Source organism: Ovis canadensis, chromosome 4 (genome assembly GCF_042477335.2).
Source record: "Ovis canadensis isolate MfBH-ARS-UI-01 breed Bighorn chromosome 4, ARS-UI_OviCan_v2, whole genome shotgun sequence".
NCBI lineage: Eukaryota > Metazoa > Chordata > Mammalia > Artiodactyla > Bovidae > Ovis > Ovis canadensis.
The window spans coordinates 82,539,707-82,561,736 of record NC_091248.1 but is presented as its reverse complement, the minus strand read 5'-3'; the positions used below and the strand labels follow the sequence as shown (position 1 = coordinate 82,561,736).

The following is a 22,030-nucleotide window of genomic DNA, read 5'->3' as shown; positions in this document are numbered from 1 at the left end:
CTTTTATACATAAGGAATAGTTAATATTAGAGTGAGGTTCCATAATACTTGTCCACAAAGTCTCCTCCCACCACTTCCAAACACACACACTTAAATACGCAGACCTTTCTCCATAACTTGTAAAAGGCTCCCTAACTGGTCTATGTGATAACAAGGATGAAGGAGCTGAAGACTGATATTCATATCCCCATTGTAAAGGAGGGGAAATTGAGGTATGAAACAGTTGAGTGACCTGGTAATGGTCAGGCAGATCATGGACACAGAGATAGAAAAATTCCAAGTGTTTTAAAAAGTTCACTAGAAAAAAAATCAAGGCATATTTAATATTAATGGTAACCCAATTACCTTGCTGTTAGTACTATCTTGGATCAAAATAATTTTCTCAGTGTTAAAGTCAGTCTTTATTTGGAGGCTTAGAAGTAAGTTGTCGGCACTTACAGGGGTGAAGAGGGATGCTCTAGGATAAGTGATGGCAAAATTTTTGAACAATGAGACGTGAGAAATCATTTTAGTTGCTCATGACTTTCCTCAGACAAGAACAAGTGGAAAGCTTCTGAAGATATTTGTAGTTTTTCTTCATGTAAATATAATAGGGTAAAAAAGCTTAAGTAATATGCATAAAATAAAAAAGTTGTAAAATTATGCTACGTTACTGCCTTGGTAGGTGACTAGTCATTTCAAATGGAGAGTGGAAAGGGTATTACTTGCTGAAAGTTGTATGAGGATAAATAGTGATATGAAGACAGTTTACATTGTAAAATTTGTTTTCTTTTTAATGTCTAACTGGGAGTATTATCTAAGGCAAGTCTTTTTCCCATTGTGTTTCAGATAAGTGAAAGTACGCCTCTATTTTCCAAAGAATATATGTGGATATATTAGTGTCTGGGGAAGGGTTTAATGATGTACAAATTAAAATTGGTTGTTTTTGCAAGATGATAAATAGAGTTTTCTTGGATGAAGGGTAACTATTCCATGAGTGAAGCCGAGTTTCCTCTGTCAAGAGTGAAGGTGACTTGAGACTCTTGGAATCACTTACAAGTAGCATTTTAAGGAAGCACATCACTTCCTTTGTTCAGAGACAAAACAGTAGGTTTTAGTTCCATAATAAAGCCATGTCCCACCAGCAGCACGTGGAACTTCTTTAAACTCAGTTCCAAATTGGCAAAAAGAAAATTATGATTTAGAAAACTATTTAAACTGAGGAACTTCAACTGCTTAGTACTTCTTATGATATATTTTTTAAAAATTATATTGCTATGTAGATTAGTAACTACACAGTCTTGTATACTGTACTTTTATTGGTTTGGGGGGGATTTGCAAAGATAATTTTGATTATACTCAATTTTTGCCTAATGAACTTACCTTAGAGCCTAAGCCCTACTTAAGAAAAGACCCCGCTATAATTTAACATGTGTCTGTGATCATAACGTAAGTTTTTTCCCTACAAAGCTACCTTATTCCAGATAACTTATCTAGATCAGCGAGGCAGCCCCTTTAATCTAATTTTAATTTCAAATCAGCCTGTAAAACCAAATTAATGGAATATTTAAGGTAATGCTTTTTGTAGTTTCTGGTTTCACCCTTGCACAACTTGGATAGTTTTTGTTGAGGTATCATCAAATGCCTAAAATGAAAGGGAATTTAAGGCCGTGGCTCACTGCCAGGGTCATTTGCTAAGCTGGTAGTAGGGCTACCTTGTTCATATGAAAGCTCAGTGGGGTGATCATGGGAGAATAATTTGATGTTCAGGGTTGGTCCTCACACTGATGATTGCTCAGTAACTACCCTCCTCTTGCTCTCTTAAGCAGCCAACCCCAAAGGACTGATGCAATCTTTGCCTAGGAATCTTCCTGCACAGGTGAAGGGTCTTACCTGGAAATAACACCTGGTGGGTGTTATTACAGACAGAATTTCTGCGGTAACAGACATTTTTGGAGTTGCATTTTGTTGGCAGTTTTCCCCTCAAAGTGCAGCAAATATGCACTCGAGAAATATAACAGGAACTCAGGCTTCAGGGAGCCTAATACACCTCAGGCAGGCAGGACCTATTACTCGTGCTCATGTTTTCCTCATCTAATGGGGGAATTAGCAGAGGAGAGGGCTCCGAACTGCGGCTTTTCTCATGTTCCTCAGGCAGAAGCAGGAGATATTCATGACTTTCTGTTTTCCTTCCTCCCTTTCTCCCTGACCCTTCAGATTTATGAGGAGTCCAAGATGAATTTGGAGCAGGAGAGGCCGTTTGTCTGCAGTGCCCCAGGCTGCTCCCAGGTGAGTGTGGGGGGTCCTCTGCTCTGCCGGCAGGGGACACAGTACCTTCCCACAGGGAGGCACCTCTCACTTGGCCATCATGCCTGCTGCGGACTTTCCTTCTTATACCAGGATATTCTCACCACCGCCACCACCATCATCATCATTTTCCACTTTGAATAGTTTGAACTACTTCCCGCCCAGCCTCTGCGATACATTGGTGTTGGCCATTTCCCCCCATAACTTTCCCCGGGAAGTAAGCCAGCCGAATCCTGCCCACCAGATGTTCAGGATTGATATTTCAGACTAGGGGAAAGAGGGTGCCTGCTTTGACAATAGCCACTTAAATTCTGGGCCATTGGATTACTGGTGAAATAGCTCACCGGCAGAGACTGAATTCGATTTTGTTTTGTTTTCCCACTTGAGTAAAATAAAACTCCTAGACTCTACTAGAACCCACAGTTTTTCCACTTATCTTTAAGAGATGAAGTTGGCCTACTGTGCTGGATTAACCCTCTTTTGGCCTCCAGTGGTTCCTATCAAGTGGATTAGATGTGAGGCTTAGATGAAGTTCTATGTGCAGAGTGTTAATAAAGGACCAGCACATTGTGCTCAATTAAGATCCACTGTTGCTATGACAACTGCGCCTATTCGTATACGAGAACCCCTGTCTTTGAAAGAAATTGGAAACATCCATGATCTAAAATCAGAGTTTGGCATTTTCCCTTTGGAACTTGATGGAGACTTTTTCTACCCTTGACCCTTTGGATATCTCCAAGTTCTAGTCATTGGAAAATGACTACACATGGTGCTCTCATGCCAAGATCTTCGTTTTATGGGATAAACAGCAAGCTTAGAACTCAGAGCACAGGCATGTGGGTAGTTATGCTGTCTTTCTCTAAAGTGCCCAGTAGTTTCAAGTGGAATCAGGCCCCATATTTTTGTCTGCTAATATTGTGGGGTTGGTGGCACAGCGTGGAACCATGTCTGTGAGTCAATGAGAGGCGATGTCCATTAAGGACCCTTTCATTTTATCTCCCCAGAGAGTGTGAGGAGGGTTCTGGAAGCTTCCTGGGAGGAAGATGCCATGGGAACATGAAATGTTACTGCGCTGTGATGCTGCTGGTGGCATCAGACCCTGGCTAAGAAACCAGCATCCCTTGCTTGGATTCTAGTAGATTCTGCAAGGGCTTTCTATGAATGCTGGTTTTCACTCTACAAATAAGGAAAGCAGCGGAGAAAATTATTTTGAAATTCAGCTATTTGGGGCTGGTTTTGGAGGTCCCTTTGAAATAGGAAACACTGGGAAGATATAGATAGGTTGTTGTACTGGATAAAATTCTGCTAGACCATGACTCTCCATTGTGAATGCAGAAAGTTGCCTTATCTAAGTTAAAACTGATTTCCACCTAGTTTTCTTAAGGAGGAGTTTTGATTGCCAGAAAAAATCCAATAATTTGAGTAGTTTGCTTTGTTTTGGCTGTGAAAACGTGACATTAAGTTTTGTTCAATTTGAGACACTCAACACACTTTTGAGGGGTCGGCTGTGTAAATAAAACCCATGCATCCTGCCCCCACAGAGCTTCTAGGCTAACCATCATCTGTGGAACCACATGATCACATCATCAATTAATTAATGAACTGCAATTTTCCATGAAAGGAGAGCACAGGTCACCCTGAAAAATATCATAGGGGGATTTACTTTACTTGGGGGAGGATAATGGGGTTTCCTTTGTGGAAGGGGCATTTAAGGGAAAGGGATCCTCAAGAGATCTACCAAAGGCCAAAGAGGGTTCATGGAGAGTTAGGGTTTCAGGATATTCCAGGGTTGTGAGTGATGGTAGAGAGAGTCTTTGAGGAAGGTTTGGTTGCATCCAGCATTTGGATAAGTCAGAGAGAAAAGTGCACAGTGGCTGCTGGACAGTGTGGTGGAAATTTCCCATTTTCGACCCTACCGACATTTGGGGCTGAATAATTCTCTGTTGTGGTGGTGTTAGGGGGGCTTCCCTATGCACTGTTGTGTCGTTGTTTCTTCGCTAAGTTGCTGCCTTTGTGAACTACTTGTTAGTGAAAGAAAGTTTCCATTTGTCCTTGGCATGGAAAGGCTCAAATAATGTCTGTGAGTGATAACAAACTCAATCTCGGTCACAACTCTGCCTTTGTGATGGTGGTAACTAAGAACATGTGCTTTTAAAGGATTGTTGTTATTTTAGACACTAAGTTGTATCTAACTCTTTGCGACCCCCTGGACTGTAGCCTGCCAGGCTCCACTGTCCATGGGATTTTCCAAGTAAGAATACTGGAGTGGATTGCCGTTTCCTTCTTCAGGGGACCATTCTGATCCAGGGATTGAACCCATGGCTCCTGCCGTGTTTCCTGCATTGTAGGCAGATTCTTTACCCAGTGAGCCACTGGGGAGGCCCACCCTGTGCACTATAGGATCCTTAGCAGCATTGTTGAACTCTACTTGGTAGATCCCATGAGCACTCCTCAGTTGTAACAACCAGAAATGTTTCCAGACATTACTAAATGTCCCCTCGGGAGCTAAATTGCCCCTGTTAAGAGTGACACCCCAATGCTTTGCATTTCGGCTTTAGCCTTGTTTCTTTTTGGATCTGTTTCTTTTGGGGGGATCACCTACTTCTACGTGATGCTCTCCCTTTCTATTTTAGGTATTGCTACAAGCCATCTTCTCTCCTTCTTGGAATCAGGCAGGGTATAAATAAACAAATGTTACAGACGTGTAGTCACTGGTGTCAGATGCTGCTAGAGCTGGGATAGCGAGAGGCCTGAGCAGGGGCTGTTGGGTTTGGCAGTTGGGTGCCTGCCGGCGACCTATGAAAGAGGAGTCCGGTTGGGGGCCAGATTGGAAGGGATTACTGAGCGAGTGGGTGGTGAGGAAGTGGAGGTGGCCAGCATAGAGGAGTCTTTCAAGAGTGCTAGGGAGTGACGGAAAGCAGAGTGATATAATGGTAGCCAGAGAAGGAAGCAGCTTGAAAAAGGTTCTTTTTAAAGTGAGGGCTCTCCAGGCTGGATTTTGTCAAGGGCAAGGAGGAGTGAGCGTGCTGACTTGAAGGATCACAGCTTGACTGTCCATCCTCAGGAGACAGGGGTGTAGAGGATCCTGTGAAGGAGATGGGGGTGCTCATTCCTGAGACAGGAGAGAATGGAAATAGAACCTATGAAGTTAATGCAGATTCTAAGATGGAGGTGATAATAAAGGTTGGAGGGGTGCATTTCAAATGATCTTCAGCTTCAGTGAAAGCAGGTCATTCCCTTGAGAAGGCTGAGTGAACTGACGAAATAGTTGGACAAACATGAGAAATAAGAATTTGCACAGTTTCCTGGTTTTAAGGTAAAATTCCAAGCCTCTTCTTTCAACACCCTCTAAATTTGAATGTGAAGATAAACCTGTAACTTGATGTCTCTCTTTAATGTGGAAGTGTTTTTTCTTGACAAGCTGTTATAAAAATATGAGCATCTTCCAGTTGAAGGGAAATTAGAGTTAAGAATATATAGTTGTTGGTCAGTGATTCCAAGGGTCTCCTGTTGGGGTGTTAGGGAATCAGTCCATCATGACATTTTCTTTAGCTGCACTCCATAGCCTGAGAAACTGCATGGAGAAGAAGGGATGGCTGGGAATTGGAAATCGAAGTAAGTATGGATTATGAGTGCTTGCACTGTGTTGGAGGTGATGGATGGATTCCCCCACCCTTTTCCCTAGTTGGAAAGAACCTTTGCTCTATTAGGAACAGCTTGTAATATCTGGGAGATTTTTATATATGTGTTATGGCTCCTTATAAATTAACTGTGTCCCACAAGAGAAGAGAGACAAGTTTCTTATGCTCTTTCTAATCTCACAAAGTCCAATGTTAATTTCGGTGTTCCTTTGCTCTCTGCATTAACCATGTTTTAAGTTCCATTGGCCTCTCTCAGCTCTGTGTCTGTTGCAAACTGTTCATTTTGGCTATTTACAATTTGCTGCTCTTTTCCTACCAAACTTAAAAAAAAATTCAAGATGTCCTATATTGTCTCTTTTGGAACATTATTATAGTTAATATGAGATATTATGGAAAGGCTCAAATGATAAAGAATCTGCCTACAATTCAGGAGACCTGGGTTCCATCCCTGGGTTGGGAAAATCCCCTGGAGAAGGGAATAGCTACCTACTTCAGTATTGTGTCTGGAGAATTCTATGGAATGAGGGGCCTGGTGGGCTACAATCCATGGGGTTGTAAAGAGTCAGACACAACTGAGCAACTAACACTTTAACTTTCTTTTTTTCTTTCCTACCAAATGTAAAAAGAAAATTCAAGATATCCTATATTGTCCTTTTGGAAGATGATTATAGTTACTATGATATATTATGGAAATTATTATTAGTATATAATAAATTTATATTCTATTTTTTCTGTTTATATTCTATTTTAGGCTATTATTTTATGGAGCCAAAAATGGCTGCCCAAATGGCTGCAAATGAAGCCTGCTACCATGTTGTTTTTTGGTTATATATTATTGAAAACTTACGACAAGGCTTTTGACAGAAAGACTTTAAGAACTTTATGTGTCTAAGTCACACGTGGTATTGTAACATATTTGATGCAGTCATTCTACTGTGGTGTTAGAGGACCAAGAAAATAGATGATCCTGCAGGAAAAACCCACACGTCACGGAGACTTCCATGTATTCAGAAATGTGGCATTATCACCATGCTTTGCAGCTTCTCTACTCTCCAATTTATGTTATACAAATGACAAAGAAATGAGTGATATTTATTTGAAGAACTACTTTTGAAATATTCCAATGAATTTAGCCTAGTGAATCCTCTCATTCCCTTGAATACAAATTATATTATTTGCAGAAAAGATTTCTATTCTAGTATACAATGGTAATTGAAATTTATAGCCACTATCCTGTGGAGCTGGGATGCTCTGAAAGATTTTCTAAATTGTCAAAGCCTAGGAAATATCTAGCAGACCTAATTGTCTTTTGTTGTATTTTCATTTGACTTTGATGAGGCAAATACTCAGTTAATTTTAGTTATTAAAATGTACCATTGTGAGTCAGGATAAGCTAGGCTCTGCTGCAATAACAAATCAGCTCAAAGCTTCAGTGGCTTGACACAGTAAAGACTGATTTCAGTTGCCCAAGCATACAGTTCAGTTATAGACTGACAGGACATTTTTCATAATTCTTTAGAATTTGGAGATGCTCTTCATAATCCTCCAGAGATTTAGGATGATTGAGGGGGCACTGTGAATGGCCATGCTAAAAGGGAAAGGATCTTGCCCCAGGGAGGTAATGCTCACATCTGGGTGACATGTTACTTCCATTCATGACTCACTGGGCAGAACCACTCATCTGGCCCCACCCAACCACAAGAGGGCCAAGAAATCTAATCCCATCATATGACCTGAAGCCAGACAATTCAATACATTTGGGCACAGCATTTTGACAATAATAGTGTCATTCTCTGAAAATTAAAACTAAAGTGTTGGTTTACTACACTGTAGGGAGTATAGAACATTAAAAGCAATTTGTCTTGTTACTATATATCATATATATAATTATGATTACTGAGATAATCAGTGTTCAGTGTCTTCATATACAGAAACATAGTATGCAAATGTCATGGGGTACATTTGTAGATATACAGCAAATAATTAAGCATGACATGGAATTCTTTTCCAAAGTCTGACATGAATGCATATGTGCTTGCATAAAATAATTTGTCATTTTACTACCAACCATGCTTTCACACTTTTTCAGAACTAACTTTTTGTTTTGCCTGTCACATTTGCAATGCTGAATAAATCTTTTTCTCTGTGATGGCAAATATTTATTATAAAACTGAATGGCTCCTCTCCTCTCTCCCTTTTATATTTTGTCTGACAGCGCTTCCCAACAGAGGATCATCTGATGATTCATAGGCACAAGCATGAAATGACTTTGAAGTTTCCCTCAATAAAAACAGACAATATGTTATCAGGTAAGGAGCCATCAGGCAAAGAGGCTTGGGTGAGCAGATCAGCCACATGTGAGGTACTTGTGCTGCGTAATAGAATGATTTTCCACTGGCAAATTCTGAGCCTTGAAAATATACATTTCTAAGATATAGCTGAGACTTAAAATAATGGTAAGAAGAAATGTAATCAGCTAATGTAGTGTTTACTAAAATAATTGGAGCTCTATGACTTCTCATTTTTCTGTAATGTGAAATATTTATTGCTATGAAACTTATATCCATGTATTTTTTTAATCACATACCTGTAATTACTCAAACAACAAATATTAATTGAGCATCGGTAATGCACTCTGCATAAAAAGCAGAGACATTACTTTGTCAACAAAGGTCCATCTAGTCAAGGCTATGGTTTTTCCAGTGGTCATGTATGGATGTGAGAGTTGGACTATAAAGAAAGCTGAGCACCGAAGAATTGATGCTTTTGAACTGTGGTATTAGAGAAGACTCTTGAGAGTCCCTTGGACTGCAAGGAGATCCAACCAGTCCATCCTAAAGGAGATCAGTCCTGGGTGTTCATTGGAAGGACTGATGTTGAAATTGAAACTCCAATACTTTGGCCACTTGATGCGAAGAGCTGACTCATTTGAAAAGACCCTGATGCTGGGAAAGATTGAGGGTGGAAGGAGAAGGGAACGACAGAGGATGAGATGGTTGGATGGCATCACCGACTCAATGGACATGGGTTTGGGTAGACTCCGGCAGTTGGTGATGGACAGGGAGGCCTGGCATGCTGCGGTTCATGGGGTCGCAAAGAGTGGGACACGACTGAGCGACTGAATGAACTGAACTGAATGTACTCTGCACCATTCTGAGTGCCATGGAGCCTCAAAGATTGATATGATTACTATTTTTGAGGATATCATAATGTAGTGTGTGTGTGTGTGGGTGTGTGTGAAAACTTAGCTAAAATGGAAGACTGTCCATGATATGTATCAAAAGAGCATTGTAAGGAAGAATGCTATGTGACTTTAGTAGAAGGAGCTCTCTTTCTGGTTGAGCTAATCAGTGAAAGTTTCCTTAAGAAACAGTACCTGCTTCATAATTAGGAAATTAAATGAGATAATGGTGGAAATATAACGAGTAGTCGGCAAATGTGAGCAGAAATAAATAAGGCTTATCTATCAATTGCCATTCTGTCCCATTTTGACAAAAGAGTGCCAGGAGTAAGGAAAGAGTGCAAAGAGTGAGAAAACTTGAATTCTAGTCTGGCCAGATGAACTTGAGTAAGTTGGTGAACACTTCTGGGCTTCAGTTTCTTTTTCTATAAAATGGGAATGATTTTATCTGCCCAGACACAATGAAAGTATTAAGTGAAAGTATTTCATGAGCCCAAACAGGGTAATTAAAGCATTTCCTGTTGCCCTTCTTAGGCTAGAAATAATTTGCTCAAACCGCTGTCTCCCTGGCGTTGTGAAAAAAATCATAGACCCATCAACATGTTTTAAAAGATAATCAGAAGAGAAACTGACTGCCCAGGCAAAACTGGTTCCAATAATTGAGCATTTCTATGGCACTTAAAATTTACAAGTATTTTATTATCACTATTATCAGTAAACCCTCTGAGAGTTTTGTCAGACAGGTTATTATTACAACCCACATTTTACTAAAGAGGTGGAGGGACGCGGCAGAGGGAACAGCTCTCCCAAACTCCCCAGTTCAGTTCAGTTTTGCTCAGTCGCGTCAGACTGTGTGACCCCATGGACTGCAGCATGCCAGGCCTCCCAACAGGGCAGAAATAGAGCCCCTGATCCTGCACTTCTAGCCCTCTGACCCACACCAGCTACTGCACTGTCAGGCTTCCTCAGCTGATACATATGATCAAATACTTTCAGTGATGGGACCGTCCACACATGTTCACAGTCCGGCCTGTACTTGTTAATAGTGCAGATGTACTATAGTTTGGAAGACTCTTGAGTTCAAAGGCAGCCTTTTCCTTCAACCCTCCCCCCACACCCTTCCCCAGTACCTCTCTCAGTCTGTTTGTTTTCATTGAACTAGCTGGCTCTTCAGAAACAGCTTTGTCTTTCCTTAAGTCTAGAAACAGAGATGCAGAAACTCAAATTTCCAAGAATTATGAGAGCCTAGAAGGATTAGGAAGGGTGGTCTGTTCTTTTGTTTTGATCATTTATTAAGTTCTGTAGAGTCACATGTGGTGTTACCTTACAGTTCAACAGTGAACATATATATGCAAATAGCAAGGCATTAGACTTTGGAATCCCCAATATTTTAAAATAATCAGTTCACCCTTTATTTTATCCTAAACAGGATCCTTAAAATAGGCTGCCTTGGGGTAGGGAGTGGTAGGTTGAGTGTGAGGATGCTGTGCTTAGTCGCTCAGTCATGTCCCATTCTTTGCAACCCTATGGACTATAGCCCGCCAGGCTCCTCTGTCCTTGGGATTCTCCAGGCAAGAATACTGGAGTGGGTTGCCATGCCCTCTTCCAGGGATCTTCCCAACCCAGGGATAGAACCCAGGTCTCCCACATTGCAGGCGGATTCTTTACCATCTGAGCCATCAGGGAAGAGGGAATGGTGAATATCTGGAGATTTTCAGAGATAGAGATAAGAATTACTCTAGTGTCTCTCAGACAGATTGCTAGGGTGACCCTAAAGGGAGGCCCATCTGAAGGTCTGAAAAAAAAGCTAAAGATGTGTGAGCATGTCTGTAGATTTTCTATGATCAGATCTTTGATGAAGCCCTTTTCAGTCATTCTTACCAGATTCTTACTAGTTTGAAAAGAATTGTTGCTGGTGATAATTGGCAGTGTCAGATGGAAAATTATTGAGAGAAAAGTCACTCTGATTTTTATTATATTGAACTTGGAATAAGAAAATGAAGAGAGAAATAAATGAGGAAAAATAGCATGAATAATATAAAGGTATATATTTTTTTGCTTTCTCAGGTTTTATGTTGAAGCTGGTAGGAGGCCATTTCATACTCCCAATGAAATTGAGTGTTAAATTTTAAAATGTGCTACCCACGCTGCATGTTTGTAATCTTGCAGAATTTTCTTGCTGGAACAGAATGCAGAGCTATCCAGTCCAACTCCAGGGGTTGAGGTCAACTACACATCATACGTCAGTTTGTCCACAGTGAATTGTAATAGGCTATTTACTGGATATTTTTGCCTTGCCATTTTTTCTCAAGAAAGTCTTTATATATGTTCATCTCAAATACAGTTTTAGCATACTAGATTATGATTGTAAATATGACTGAAATTTTACTTGTGTATATCTTGATTACTTGGATTTGAATTTATCAAAAGTTTCAGAATATATTTTTATTAAAATATGTTCATTAAGATTTTATTTCTTAATGTACCTTAAGTCTATTTTGTGGCCTCTCATAAACATTAATAATTTTTTACAGCTTGAAATATAGTAAAAATAAAAATAGCATAAATCAAATCTTAAATCAGTGAGCATCATCAGGGCAAAAATGTTTAAGTCCCTCCTGGGCTATTTTTTTTCAAGCAATATTTGATTATACAAAATTTTATTTCAGATGAATAGGAGTTTGACATATATTAAGGAGATAATGTATGGTAGGTATGTTTATCACTGATTTCAGGATATCTGGCTAACTTAAATTTTTGGAAAACCACTTCATCCTTCATTAATTGCAAATATTGCAGTTCAGTTCAGTTCAGTTCAGTTCAGTCGCTCAGTTGTGTCTGACTCTTTGCAAACCCATGAATTGCAGCATGCCAAGCCTCCCTGTCCATCACCAACTCCCGGAGTTCACCCAGACTCACGTCCATCGAGTCGGTGATGCCATCCAGCCATCTCATCCTCTGTTGTCCCCTTTTCCTCCTGTCCCCAATCCCTCCCAGCATCAGGGTCTTTTCCAATGAGTCAACTCTTTGCATGAGGTGGCCAAAGTACTGGAGTTTCAGCCTTAGCATCATTCCTTCAAAAGAACACCCAGGACTGATCTCCTTCAGAATGGACTGGTTGGATCTCCTTGTAGTCCAATGGACTCTCAAGAGTCTTCTCCAACACCACAGTTCAAAAGCATCAATTCTTCTGCGCTCAGCCTTCTTCACAGTCCAACTCTCACATCCATACATGACCACAGGAAAAACCATAGCCTTGACTAGATGGACCTTAGTCAGCAAAGTAATCTCTGCTTTTGAATATGCTCTCTAGGTTGGTCATAACTTTTCTTCCAAGAAGTAAGTGTCTTTTAATTTCATGGCTGCAGTCACCATCTGCAGTGATTTTGGAGCCCAAAAAAATAAAGTCTGATACTGTTTCCACTGTTTCCCCATCTATTTCCCATGAAGTGATGGGATCGGATGCCATGATCTTCATTTTCTGAATGTTGAGCTTTAAGCCAACTTTTTCACTCTCCTCTTTTACTTTCATCAAGAGGCTCTTTAGTTCCTCTTCACTTTCTGCCATAAGGGTGATGTCATCTGCATATCTGAGGTTATTGATATTTCTCCTGGCAATCTTGATTCCAGCTTGTGTTTCTTCCAGTCCAGCGTTTCTCATGATGTACTCTGCATATAAGTTAAATAAGCAGGGTGACAATACACAGCCTTGATGTACTCCTTTTCCTATTTGGAACCAGTCTGTTGTTCCATGTTAGGGAAGTTATTAAGATACCACAGATATATTCTTAATGGATAAATATCCAAAGAATTGTAAGATCTGAAATAATTTCATAGCTTTGCCATAGAGCCCATTTTATTTAGGGCAGGTAGAATTTACCACTCAAAATGACTGTAAACAATCTTCGACACATCACAAGTCAGGTTAATACCAGTGGCAGTCATGGTGTTTTATTAAGATGAGTCTGCTTTTATGAATGGAGAGTAAACATAAAACCTTTCTTTCTAAGGGGTCAGTACTAGTAGGGACATGAATAGGAGTGGTGGTGTTGGATACTGAGGGCAAAGACTTCCATCCCCTCCCACCTTGGTCCTTCCACCCTTATTTGGGCCATATGATACATGTCCAGAGTTCCTGATGTGATCAGGGGCATGAATCATTCCCTTTAGCTATTCTTAATCTGATAGGTGGTAATTTCTTGGTGAGGAAAGTGGTGATAGCAAAGGTTTCACACACAGGTTGCAAAATTACCAACTACCATATCACAGCAGATCTATTGGGTTTGCAAATGATGATCAAATTTCAGTATTAGAGATACTGAAGCATTAGAGATATGTGTTTGGGTCTACATTAATGGTATTATGGCTTGGTATCCTGGAATTCCCCCATCTTGCCCTATCAGACATCCCCACCTCCATTTTTTACAGGGTTCTGGAAAAACAGAATAAGAATCAAAGTGCAATTTGCAGCTGAACAAATAATAAGCAGATAATACTCTAAATGAGAACTCTGTGTGTATGTGTTGTGTGTTGTGGATTGACCTAGAAGATGATAGATTTTATTTCATTAAAGGGAAGATGAAGTTCAAGAGTATCACAGACCTTTCCCAAAAGGTAAAGCCCTATCAACACTCAGGTGGGAAGAGACACAGACTGCCTTTAAATGCCCGGTCAGTTCCCCCACTAGACATCTTAATCTGATTAATGCCACAGGCAAAGGGAATGTGCTTGTAGAGAAGTTAGGACAGGCACCTGCTGAGGTGTAGAAAGAGGATCTGAAGCTGCCCCTTCACCACCATTCATTTATTTAACAAACATTTGATGAGTGCCTGCAAAGATCCTATCGTGTTGGGTGCTGGGGATGTGGTATTAAACCAGACAGATGAAGCTGCTCTTCCATAGAGCCGATTTTATGCTATTCAGAGTGGGGAGGAAGAGAGATAATAGGCAAACAAAACAAAACAACCCCCTGCCCCCAGATAAATAAATAAGAAAATATCAGTTAGGGACAAGTACTCTGACGAAGATTAAAAACATGATAGTGTGACATCAGTGGCCAGCAGGCTGTCTGAAGGGAGGTCAGGAAAGGCCGTTTCCGGATGGGTATGGCATTTCAGCCAAGACCTGGTGTTCAGTACCCCAGGCTCAGGGGTTCTTTCTCCCTGACCTCTGAGTGTGGTGGGGCTGGAAGTGGTAAAACCCCAACACCAGAGGCGGTGCCGCTGACTGTGTCTTGTACTGACACACAGAGGAGAGGTATATAAAGGACACTATAACCCTTCAGAACTCAGCTGAGATCTGGATTAGGTTGAGAAGTACAGCCTAGTTCCAGATTCAGAACCTAATTCTTACAGTGGAGAAAGCAAAATGTTTTCAATGAAGTAGAACTTTTCTTTCCAAGAAACTGTAATCAGCTAGACAATCTCAGAATCCAAATCTACTGCCCATGGCTCTTTGCTGTAAACCCTACTTAACAATCCAAGAACATTTTAATAGAAAATCAGAGGAAAGGTGACATATCACTGCAAATTCTTTTTGGAATGCACTGGGATATAAAAAGTAAATAAATACACACACACACACATACACACACACACACAAACACAGCCCATGCTTCCCTTCTTTCTCTTCCATCAGTGGCAAAGTTACATAGTGATTTCTCACTATGGAAATCAATCAGATCTTCATGGAACAGAGGGTGGTGGAGATGGCTTGCACCAGAGGGCAGCATGATAATAGCAATAGCTACCACTTATTGCCATATCTTATGCCAGTAATTGTGGCCGCTGCTTTATATACACTGTCATTTAATCCTGGCCACTTTTTTTTTCATATGAGTGAAAAACATCAAGAGGATAAGCAATTTGTCCAAAGTCCCTATCTATATTTTTCTTACTATACATCTAGATTTGGTGAGATATACTCTGGGGTCGCACAGAGTCGGACACGACTGAAGCGGCTTAGCAGCAGCAGCAGCAGCAGCAGCAGCATATTATTTTTAGCATATTTCAGCCTGAGATTTATGTTTGGATATAAGTCTATGAACTGCTTTTCATTATATTATTGATTTATCTCTTCAGTTCAGTTCAGTCACTCAGTTGTGTCCAACTTTTTGTGACCCCATGAATCGCAGCACGCCAGGCCTCCCTGTCGATCACCACCTCCCAGAGTTCACTCAAATTCACGTCCATCGAGTCAGTGATGCCATCCAGCCATCTCATCCTCGGTTGTCCCCTTCTCTTCCTGCCCCCAATCCCTCCCAGCATCAGAGTCTTTTCCAATGAGTCAACTCATCCCATGGGGAGGCCAAAGTACTGGAGTTTCAGCTTCAGCATCATTCCTTCCAAAGAAATCCCAGGGCTGATCTCCTTCAGAATGGACTGGTTGGATCTCCTTGCAGTCCAAGGGACTCTCAAGAGTCTTCTCCAACACCACAGTTCAAAAGCATCAATTCTTCGGTGCTCAGCCTTCTTCACAGTCCAACTCTCACATCCATACATGACCACAGGAAAAACCATAGTCTTGACTAGACGGACCTTTGTTGGCAAAGTAATGTCTCTGCTTTTCAATATGCTATCTAGGTTGGTTATAACTTTCCTTTCAAGGAGTAAGCGTCTTTTAATTTCATGGCTGCAGTCACCATCTGCAGTGATTTTGGAGCCCCGAAAAATAAAGTCTGACACTGTTTCCACTGTTTCCCCATCTATTTCCCATGAAGTGATGGGACCAGATGCCATGATCTTCGTTTTCTGAATGTCGAGCTTTAAGCCAACTTTTTCACTCTTCTCTTTCACTTTCATCAAGAGGCTTTTTAGCAGTCATCAAATGGGAAGAAGAGTCAAACATTTTTAGAAGGAAATTATAACAATGCATTAGCATTTAGAGGAATGAAGAGTTGTGTTTTTAAATCAGATTTTCTCATCCACTGTGATAAGTTACTACCGGCGTCTAGGCTAGGTCAGCTTGTTATTCATGTTTTTAATTGGTCAAGCAAAGTAGAATTTTAAAAATTCACCTGAATATGTCAGAGGCCTTGATTGAAAATCTCCTTTTATATATGAAAAATTGACTTCTAGTCTATTTAATCTGGAACTCAATTCCTTTTGACAAAGAGTGTAGGAGAACTTGGGCAATTAGTGACTAAGTGGAAGCATTAAGCTTTCGATTCCACTATTCAGGGCAGATTTTGACCCCTTCATTTACGTGGCCAGCGAAAATATGGTTTCACAGTGTTAGTAACACTTTTTACTGGCTTAGCTCCTCTAAACAGAATTAAAGTTGTGACTTAATGGCTGTTGAAACACTTAGAGTTAGGCCGTGGCTGATAGCATGCAGGTGTGGAAAATAGACTTGTATTTTTAAATCCATACTGCTGTCTTCTGGAACCATGTGTCGTAAGAGATGCCCTTATCAGAGCATGCTCTGGTTGACTCATATCCTCTCTAAGGGTGTCTAGTCCACCAGCTCTCTACCTTGACAGTGAATGGATTGTAGCATGTTAGTCAAGAGTGTGAGAGTGTGTCTCACCTCTTACTGATCTGGATCACCCCAGTCCAGGTCAGTTTTTAAGTATCCCACAGCTGTTGTTAAAAGCCAAAGTTGCTTTGGTTTGTTCCATAGGAGCACTGCCTCTTAGGACAGATGTCAGTGTCACTGAGAGGACCTTATTGCTCCTATTGTATATTCACACTCAATAAAAGGCACATTTATTGCAAAGAAGCCTGTCTAGAATTCTGTGGAATTCTGTCGGTTGTTACTGATTATTGCTCTTATGAAGGATTATGTATTTTAAAATTCATTTAATGTAAACTTTCTTAACTAGAACTCTATTAAAATGCAGGTAAGGGATAAGAATATTTCTATGAAAGCATTGGTTGAAAATAGTGGGATAAATCTGACTATAAAAAGAATATTAAAAATCTCTAAGAGAGATGCCTTTTTTGAGAACCCTAACTCTTACCAAAATAGATAGGCTACTTATAATATTTTTTTTCTATTGATTTGAGCAGCATTCTTAAGGAATTCCATTAAGCCACATTTTGTTGGCTGAAATTGAGTCACACAAATTATAAAAATGCATTGCCTTTTAAAAAATACCCTACAGTTAGAATGGTCACTAATTCAAACTGATCTTTCTTATAACTTGTCTGAATAAGTGAGGCTTGTATAGTATTGATTTAATACAGAATGATATAAAATTACTTTATAGAGTCCTTTAGTAATACCATCACTGAGACTATCAGACCAATAGGAAAAAAATTTTGCTTAGGTGACTCACATTTTTTTCTCCTCTGGTATATGATGGGAAATCTGCTTTTCCCTTTTTCTTAAATTGATGACTTGTCACCTTGCCTTTTTTATAAAAAAAAAAGAAACATAGACAGACATATAACTCAAACACAGCTCTGAAACTGAATAAAGTAGCAACCTATTATTAAATGTAAACCAGACTGAACACTTTTTTAAAAGAATTGGGTTTCATGCTTTAGCTTTGTGCTTGTCATTTAGGTTTTGGAATAATCATACTTGCTGGGACTGAAGCACTTGATGGTAGGCAGACTATGGATTGACTGAAAACTTAGTGAGTTGCTTTTTTCCCTATTAGTTCTAGCCATACACTTGTGGTCCTTCCCAGGTGAGATGTAATGTGATGCAGGATTTTTTATCACAGAAATGATGGGTAAATGCCTAACTCATAATGCCATGTTTGTGGTCCTTTTCCTGGCAGATAGGCAAATAGAGTGTCTGCTCTGTTGGCAAATATCCTTTAATGAGCTATTTACAGAGGCAGTGATTTTATGAGAAGATGCTCCATTTTCAAGAAATAGACTCATCATTCCAGGAAGGGAAGTAGATATTGAAATATGACAAACTTTACAAAAGATATTTTATCCCTTTTGGTACAAATCTTTCTTGTCTGGTTGGTAAATATATCCCCAAGGATGCTTGAGAGGAGTAGAAGAGGCTAAGATTTCTTGCTTGCACTGGCCCTGGGTGTCTAGGTCTCCTGAGACCTTGGCTTAATGTGCTCTTTGTAGACTGTGAGAAGGTGGCACACAAGCTGCAGCTCCCATGCAGATTTACAAAGGTTATAGCTACAACTCAGGTAGCATTCAGACTCAAAAACTATTAACTTTTAGTTTGGGATTTGGGATTGAGAGTCTCCATCTCTCATTCAGATGGTCCCCACTGGAGTGAAAGCACTAAAAGAAAGGAGAGCAGAAGTCCTTAAATGATCATGTCAACTCTGAGTTCTGAGTGGAACCAGTTCCTATAAGTCCTTGGAGTTTAACTCGTCACTACTGAACACACCTTCGATATTATCCACAGATAGAGCATCAGTCACTGTTATTCAGGACATAGAAACTGCTGCCGCTATAGATAACTGGTGTATGCTCTTGGTTCTAAATAAGGCATAGATTAGAAGAATTTTAACTTTGGCCATGGATATTACTCACTTATTTCTGGTCTGATCTCAGCTGGAATAGTTACTTGACAAGGCATTCATGTGGCCGAGAAACTCTGCCTCTTTTATTTAAGCTGCTGATAGATTTAGCTGTTCCCTCTTTTGAAGATTTGCACATTTCCTGGCTTACTTCGAACTGGTACCATGTGGGATCAAAGATGACTTGAGACCCTGTATTAATTCTAATAAATGTTAAAACAAAAGTTAAGCTCCATTTTCTGGTTCCTGTTGTAACTGGAAAGAATAGCTCATTCACAAGAAGAGAATGAATTAAATATTCAGAACAGTGTGCCTTATCTATTCCAAATGTGAATATAGATAAATGTTTTGCCTTCCCTTCACTCTTATCATACAGCAAAGAAAGTCACATTTGGTAACAACTCTGGGGCCCTCCTCTGGGTCTTTGGATCTGGGGAGGAGGGGGCCGGCTGTCTTTACTGCCCATGGCTGCTCTTGTTCCACAGCTTTGTCTCCCTATTGCTGCAGAGATGTTCGTCATGATGGATGGTGCTGTTGCTACCCTGTGCCATGCTCCTTCACTCTCCTTTGTTGATGTATGTGGGTGTATGTGGGTATCTGGGAATAATTTTGCTTTAGCGAAGATAGAAAACATCTCTCAACTTTGCTTGGGGCTTGGGTCCCCAAATGCCAACCTGAATTCAATTTTATGGACCATCTCATGAACTTGTCCCAGAGTTCAGGAGTCTTATAGAGCTTCTAGGATTACTATTCTCTTTACCCGGAATCATGGCCCTCAACTTCTAAATCTCCAACATAGAAGCATAGCGAAATAAAAGGAAAAATAAAACCTGGCAAACGAAATTCCTACTGATGACAAGTGGTCTAATATTTCAGTTCTGTTATGTGATACTTTCTCAGGTTTTTTTAGTCACAAAAATGTTCTTGCTGGATAGTGAAGAGTCTGTAGGCTTGTAGTGCAGTAGTGTAGTTCCATTGTGTGAAGGATATAAATGATTGCAAGATATTTCAGAAGGACCAAGGATTGTAAGGATTGTTCATTACCAATACAATTATATGACTCCATTTCTAAATGGTGCCCAAGGTGAGTTTCAGTTTCCTTGTAAGTAAAATGGAGGAGGAGGAGGTAATTTTTACCTAATGTGGTTGGTGTGAAAATTAATGAGATGATGCAACAAAATACTTAGCAGTATGTTTGGCATGGAACAGTGTGAAAGGATTAGTTAGTCAGTCTTTTCCGACTCTTTGCAACCCCATGGACTATAACCTGCCAGGCTCCTCTATCCATGGAATTCTCTAGGCAAGAATACTGGAGTGTATTGCAGTTCCCTTCTCCATGGGATCTTCCCCATCCAAGGATCGAACCTGGGTCTCCTGTGTGGTAGGCAGATTATTTACAGTTTGGAATGGAATAAGCATCCAGTAAAGGTACAGCCATACACATGAACTCACACACACACTTTTATTTCCGCTCTCGGTTCCTGTCCATTTACACCCTCTGTTTATAAAACTCTGTCTAGCCCTTACTCTGGCCCAATTTCTAGTATCTAACCAGTTGTTACTGGTGTTCCTGTCCTACTGTTCTTTACATGGTCATACGTATCTTTGACCTACTACAGTGACTTTCGAATGGAACCTGGTTATGGTGGTGATTTTATGATCCAAACCGTGTTTGAAAGATGATGAGCATGTCCAGAGAATGTAGGAAATTTTCCCTAAATCACACGATTATCAAATCTAGATTTCTGAGTTGTCAATATTGTCTTTTACTCTTGTACCCAAGACCTTTGGACATATAAGGAGAGTCTGGGCAAAGCATGGGATTTAGATTGAGGAAGGATTATGGTCATAGGTAAGAGAGGACTTAATAGTGATAAGATGGTTATAAATCATGTGACCTTGTGCAAAGTACTTATTTCTCCTGTTTTAAAATAATATGTACCCTGCTTACCTCATAGGATCTTGTGAGATGTGGGTTCTAGACAATGTGGGTGAAAATGTTTGTGAACTGCAAAATGCTGAATAAATACTAATTTTATTATAAACACTGTGTGGTATATATAACTGTTATAGATGTGTATGGATATGTAGGTATATGTGTCCATGTGTGCTAAGTTGCTTCAGTTGTTGCTAAATTGCTCTTTGTGACCCTATGGACTCTATGGACCCTATGCCAGGCTCCTCTGTCCCTGGGATTCTCCAGGTAACAATATTGGAGTGGATTGCCATGCCCTCCTCCAGGGGATCTTCCCAACCCAGGGATCAAACCCGCATCTCTTATGTCTTCTGCATAGGCAGGAAGATTCTTTGATGCTAGCGCCACTAGGGAAGCCCATGTAGGAATATATGTATAGCTTAATAAATGAATGTACATTTTAATAAAACCATTTTTAGCCAAACCCAATCCTTTGCATATCTTTTATCTGTACTGTCCAGTTTATAATCATCTGGCTCTCCTACTGGCTCTCCATGTACTACAAAGGGAGCTCAAGATCTTGGAGACTAGACTAAGAATGGGGAAGAATGCAGGTAGATATTTTGTTGCATTTGAATCCAAGTCCACCATTTGGGTCCTTAACAGGTAGGAAAGCCCCATACCCATAGTGTATCAGGAGACATTGCCTTGGAAAGGCTCATTAAATGGAAATATCAAGTCTTTTTCAGCTTCATAGATATTAAGATTATGCTTTGACTTTCAATGGATAATTTACTAAAATTAACTACTCTATGATTTAGAAAATGAAATAGGATTCTAGTTTCTGGTCATATAGTAACATATAAAGAGAATGCTGAAACTACAATTTCATTGCAACTTGGGGACTTTCTGCAGTTGACTGGTGTTGATGACTAAGAGGACTGTCCAGAAAGAGATTTGAGGCTGAATGTAGATCATTGGACAATGTTGTAATCCATCTAGCAGTGTCTGCCATAGACTCAGATGGGAATAATGCATGTACATAATGGAAATAGCACCAAGCCCTTGGTTACAATACCAGGGTTGCTACATCTACCCGGAAGATCTTGAATAAGACCCTTAATCACTTAGAGCTTCAGGTTTCTTCACTTGCAAAACAATTGACATGGCCAGGCTTCCCACTGGGAAGTGGTCCTCTCTGGTTTTTTTAATCTTTTGTTACTGAGAGAAGTGCAGTTAACACAATTTTATTCTTATTCATGTAAGTATACTTTTACTAGGAATATAACTACCTTTAATAATTACAAAAGTGTGATTCTACACTGCTTACCTATAGGATCTTATGAGACCTAGAGTCTAGAGAATGTGTACATAATATTAAGACACAAATAGTGGTTTTAGATCCTCCAGTTTTTGAAGTGGTAAACTCTCCAGACCATCAAGAACATGAAAGAAATTCTATTCCTTTTAAAATGTCTTCTCTGAACATTCTTTTGGCTATAGCAGAGGAAAATAAAATTAGTAAGTATATTTTTGAGGGATGGAAGCTGAATGTGTTTGTC

At 40.0% G+C, this 22,030-nt stretch overlaps 1 protein-coding gene across 7 annotated transcripts in view; it reads left to right on the top strand.

Moving 5' to 3' along the window:
- CREB5 (cAMP responsive element binding protein 5) overlaps positions 1-22,030 on the top strand; it is a 434,235-nt gene that overhangs the window by 80,933 nt on the left and 331,272 nt on the right. For 4 of the 7 annotated variants that reach the window (XM_069586746.1, XM_069586752.1, XM_069586750.1 and 1 more), the window contains exons 2-3: positions 2,197-2,268; positions 8,143-8,236. The exons of 1 other annotated variant lie outside the window; for it this stretch is intronic. In XM_069586746.1, coding sequence (XP_069442847.1) covers positions 2,215-2,268; positions 8,143-8,236 — 148 coding nt within the window. In that variant the 5' untranslated portion in view covers positions 2,197-2,214. The remainder of the gene's footprint in view (positions 1-2,196; positions 2,269-8,142; positions 8,237-22,030) is intronic. 2 more of the 7 variants (XM_069586749.1, XM_069586748.1) reach the window with 1 other exon arrangement.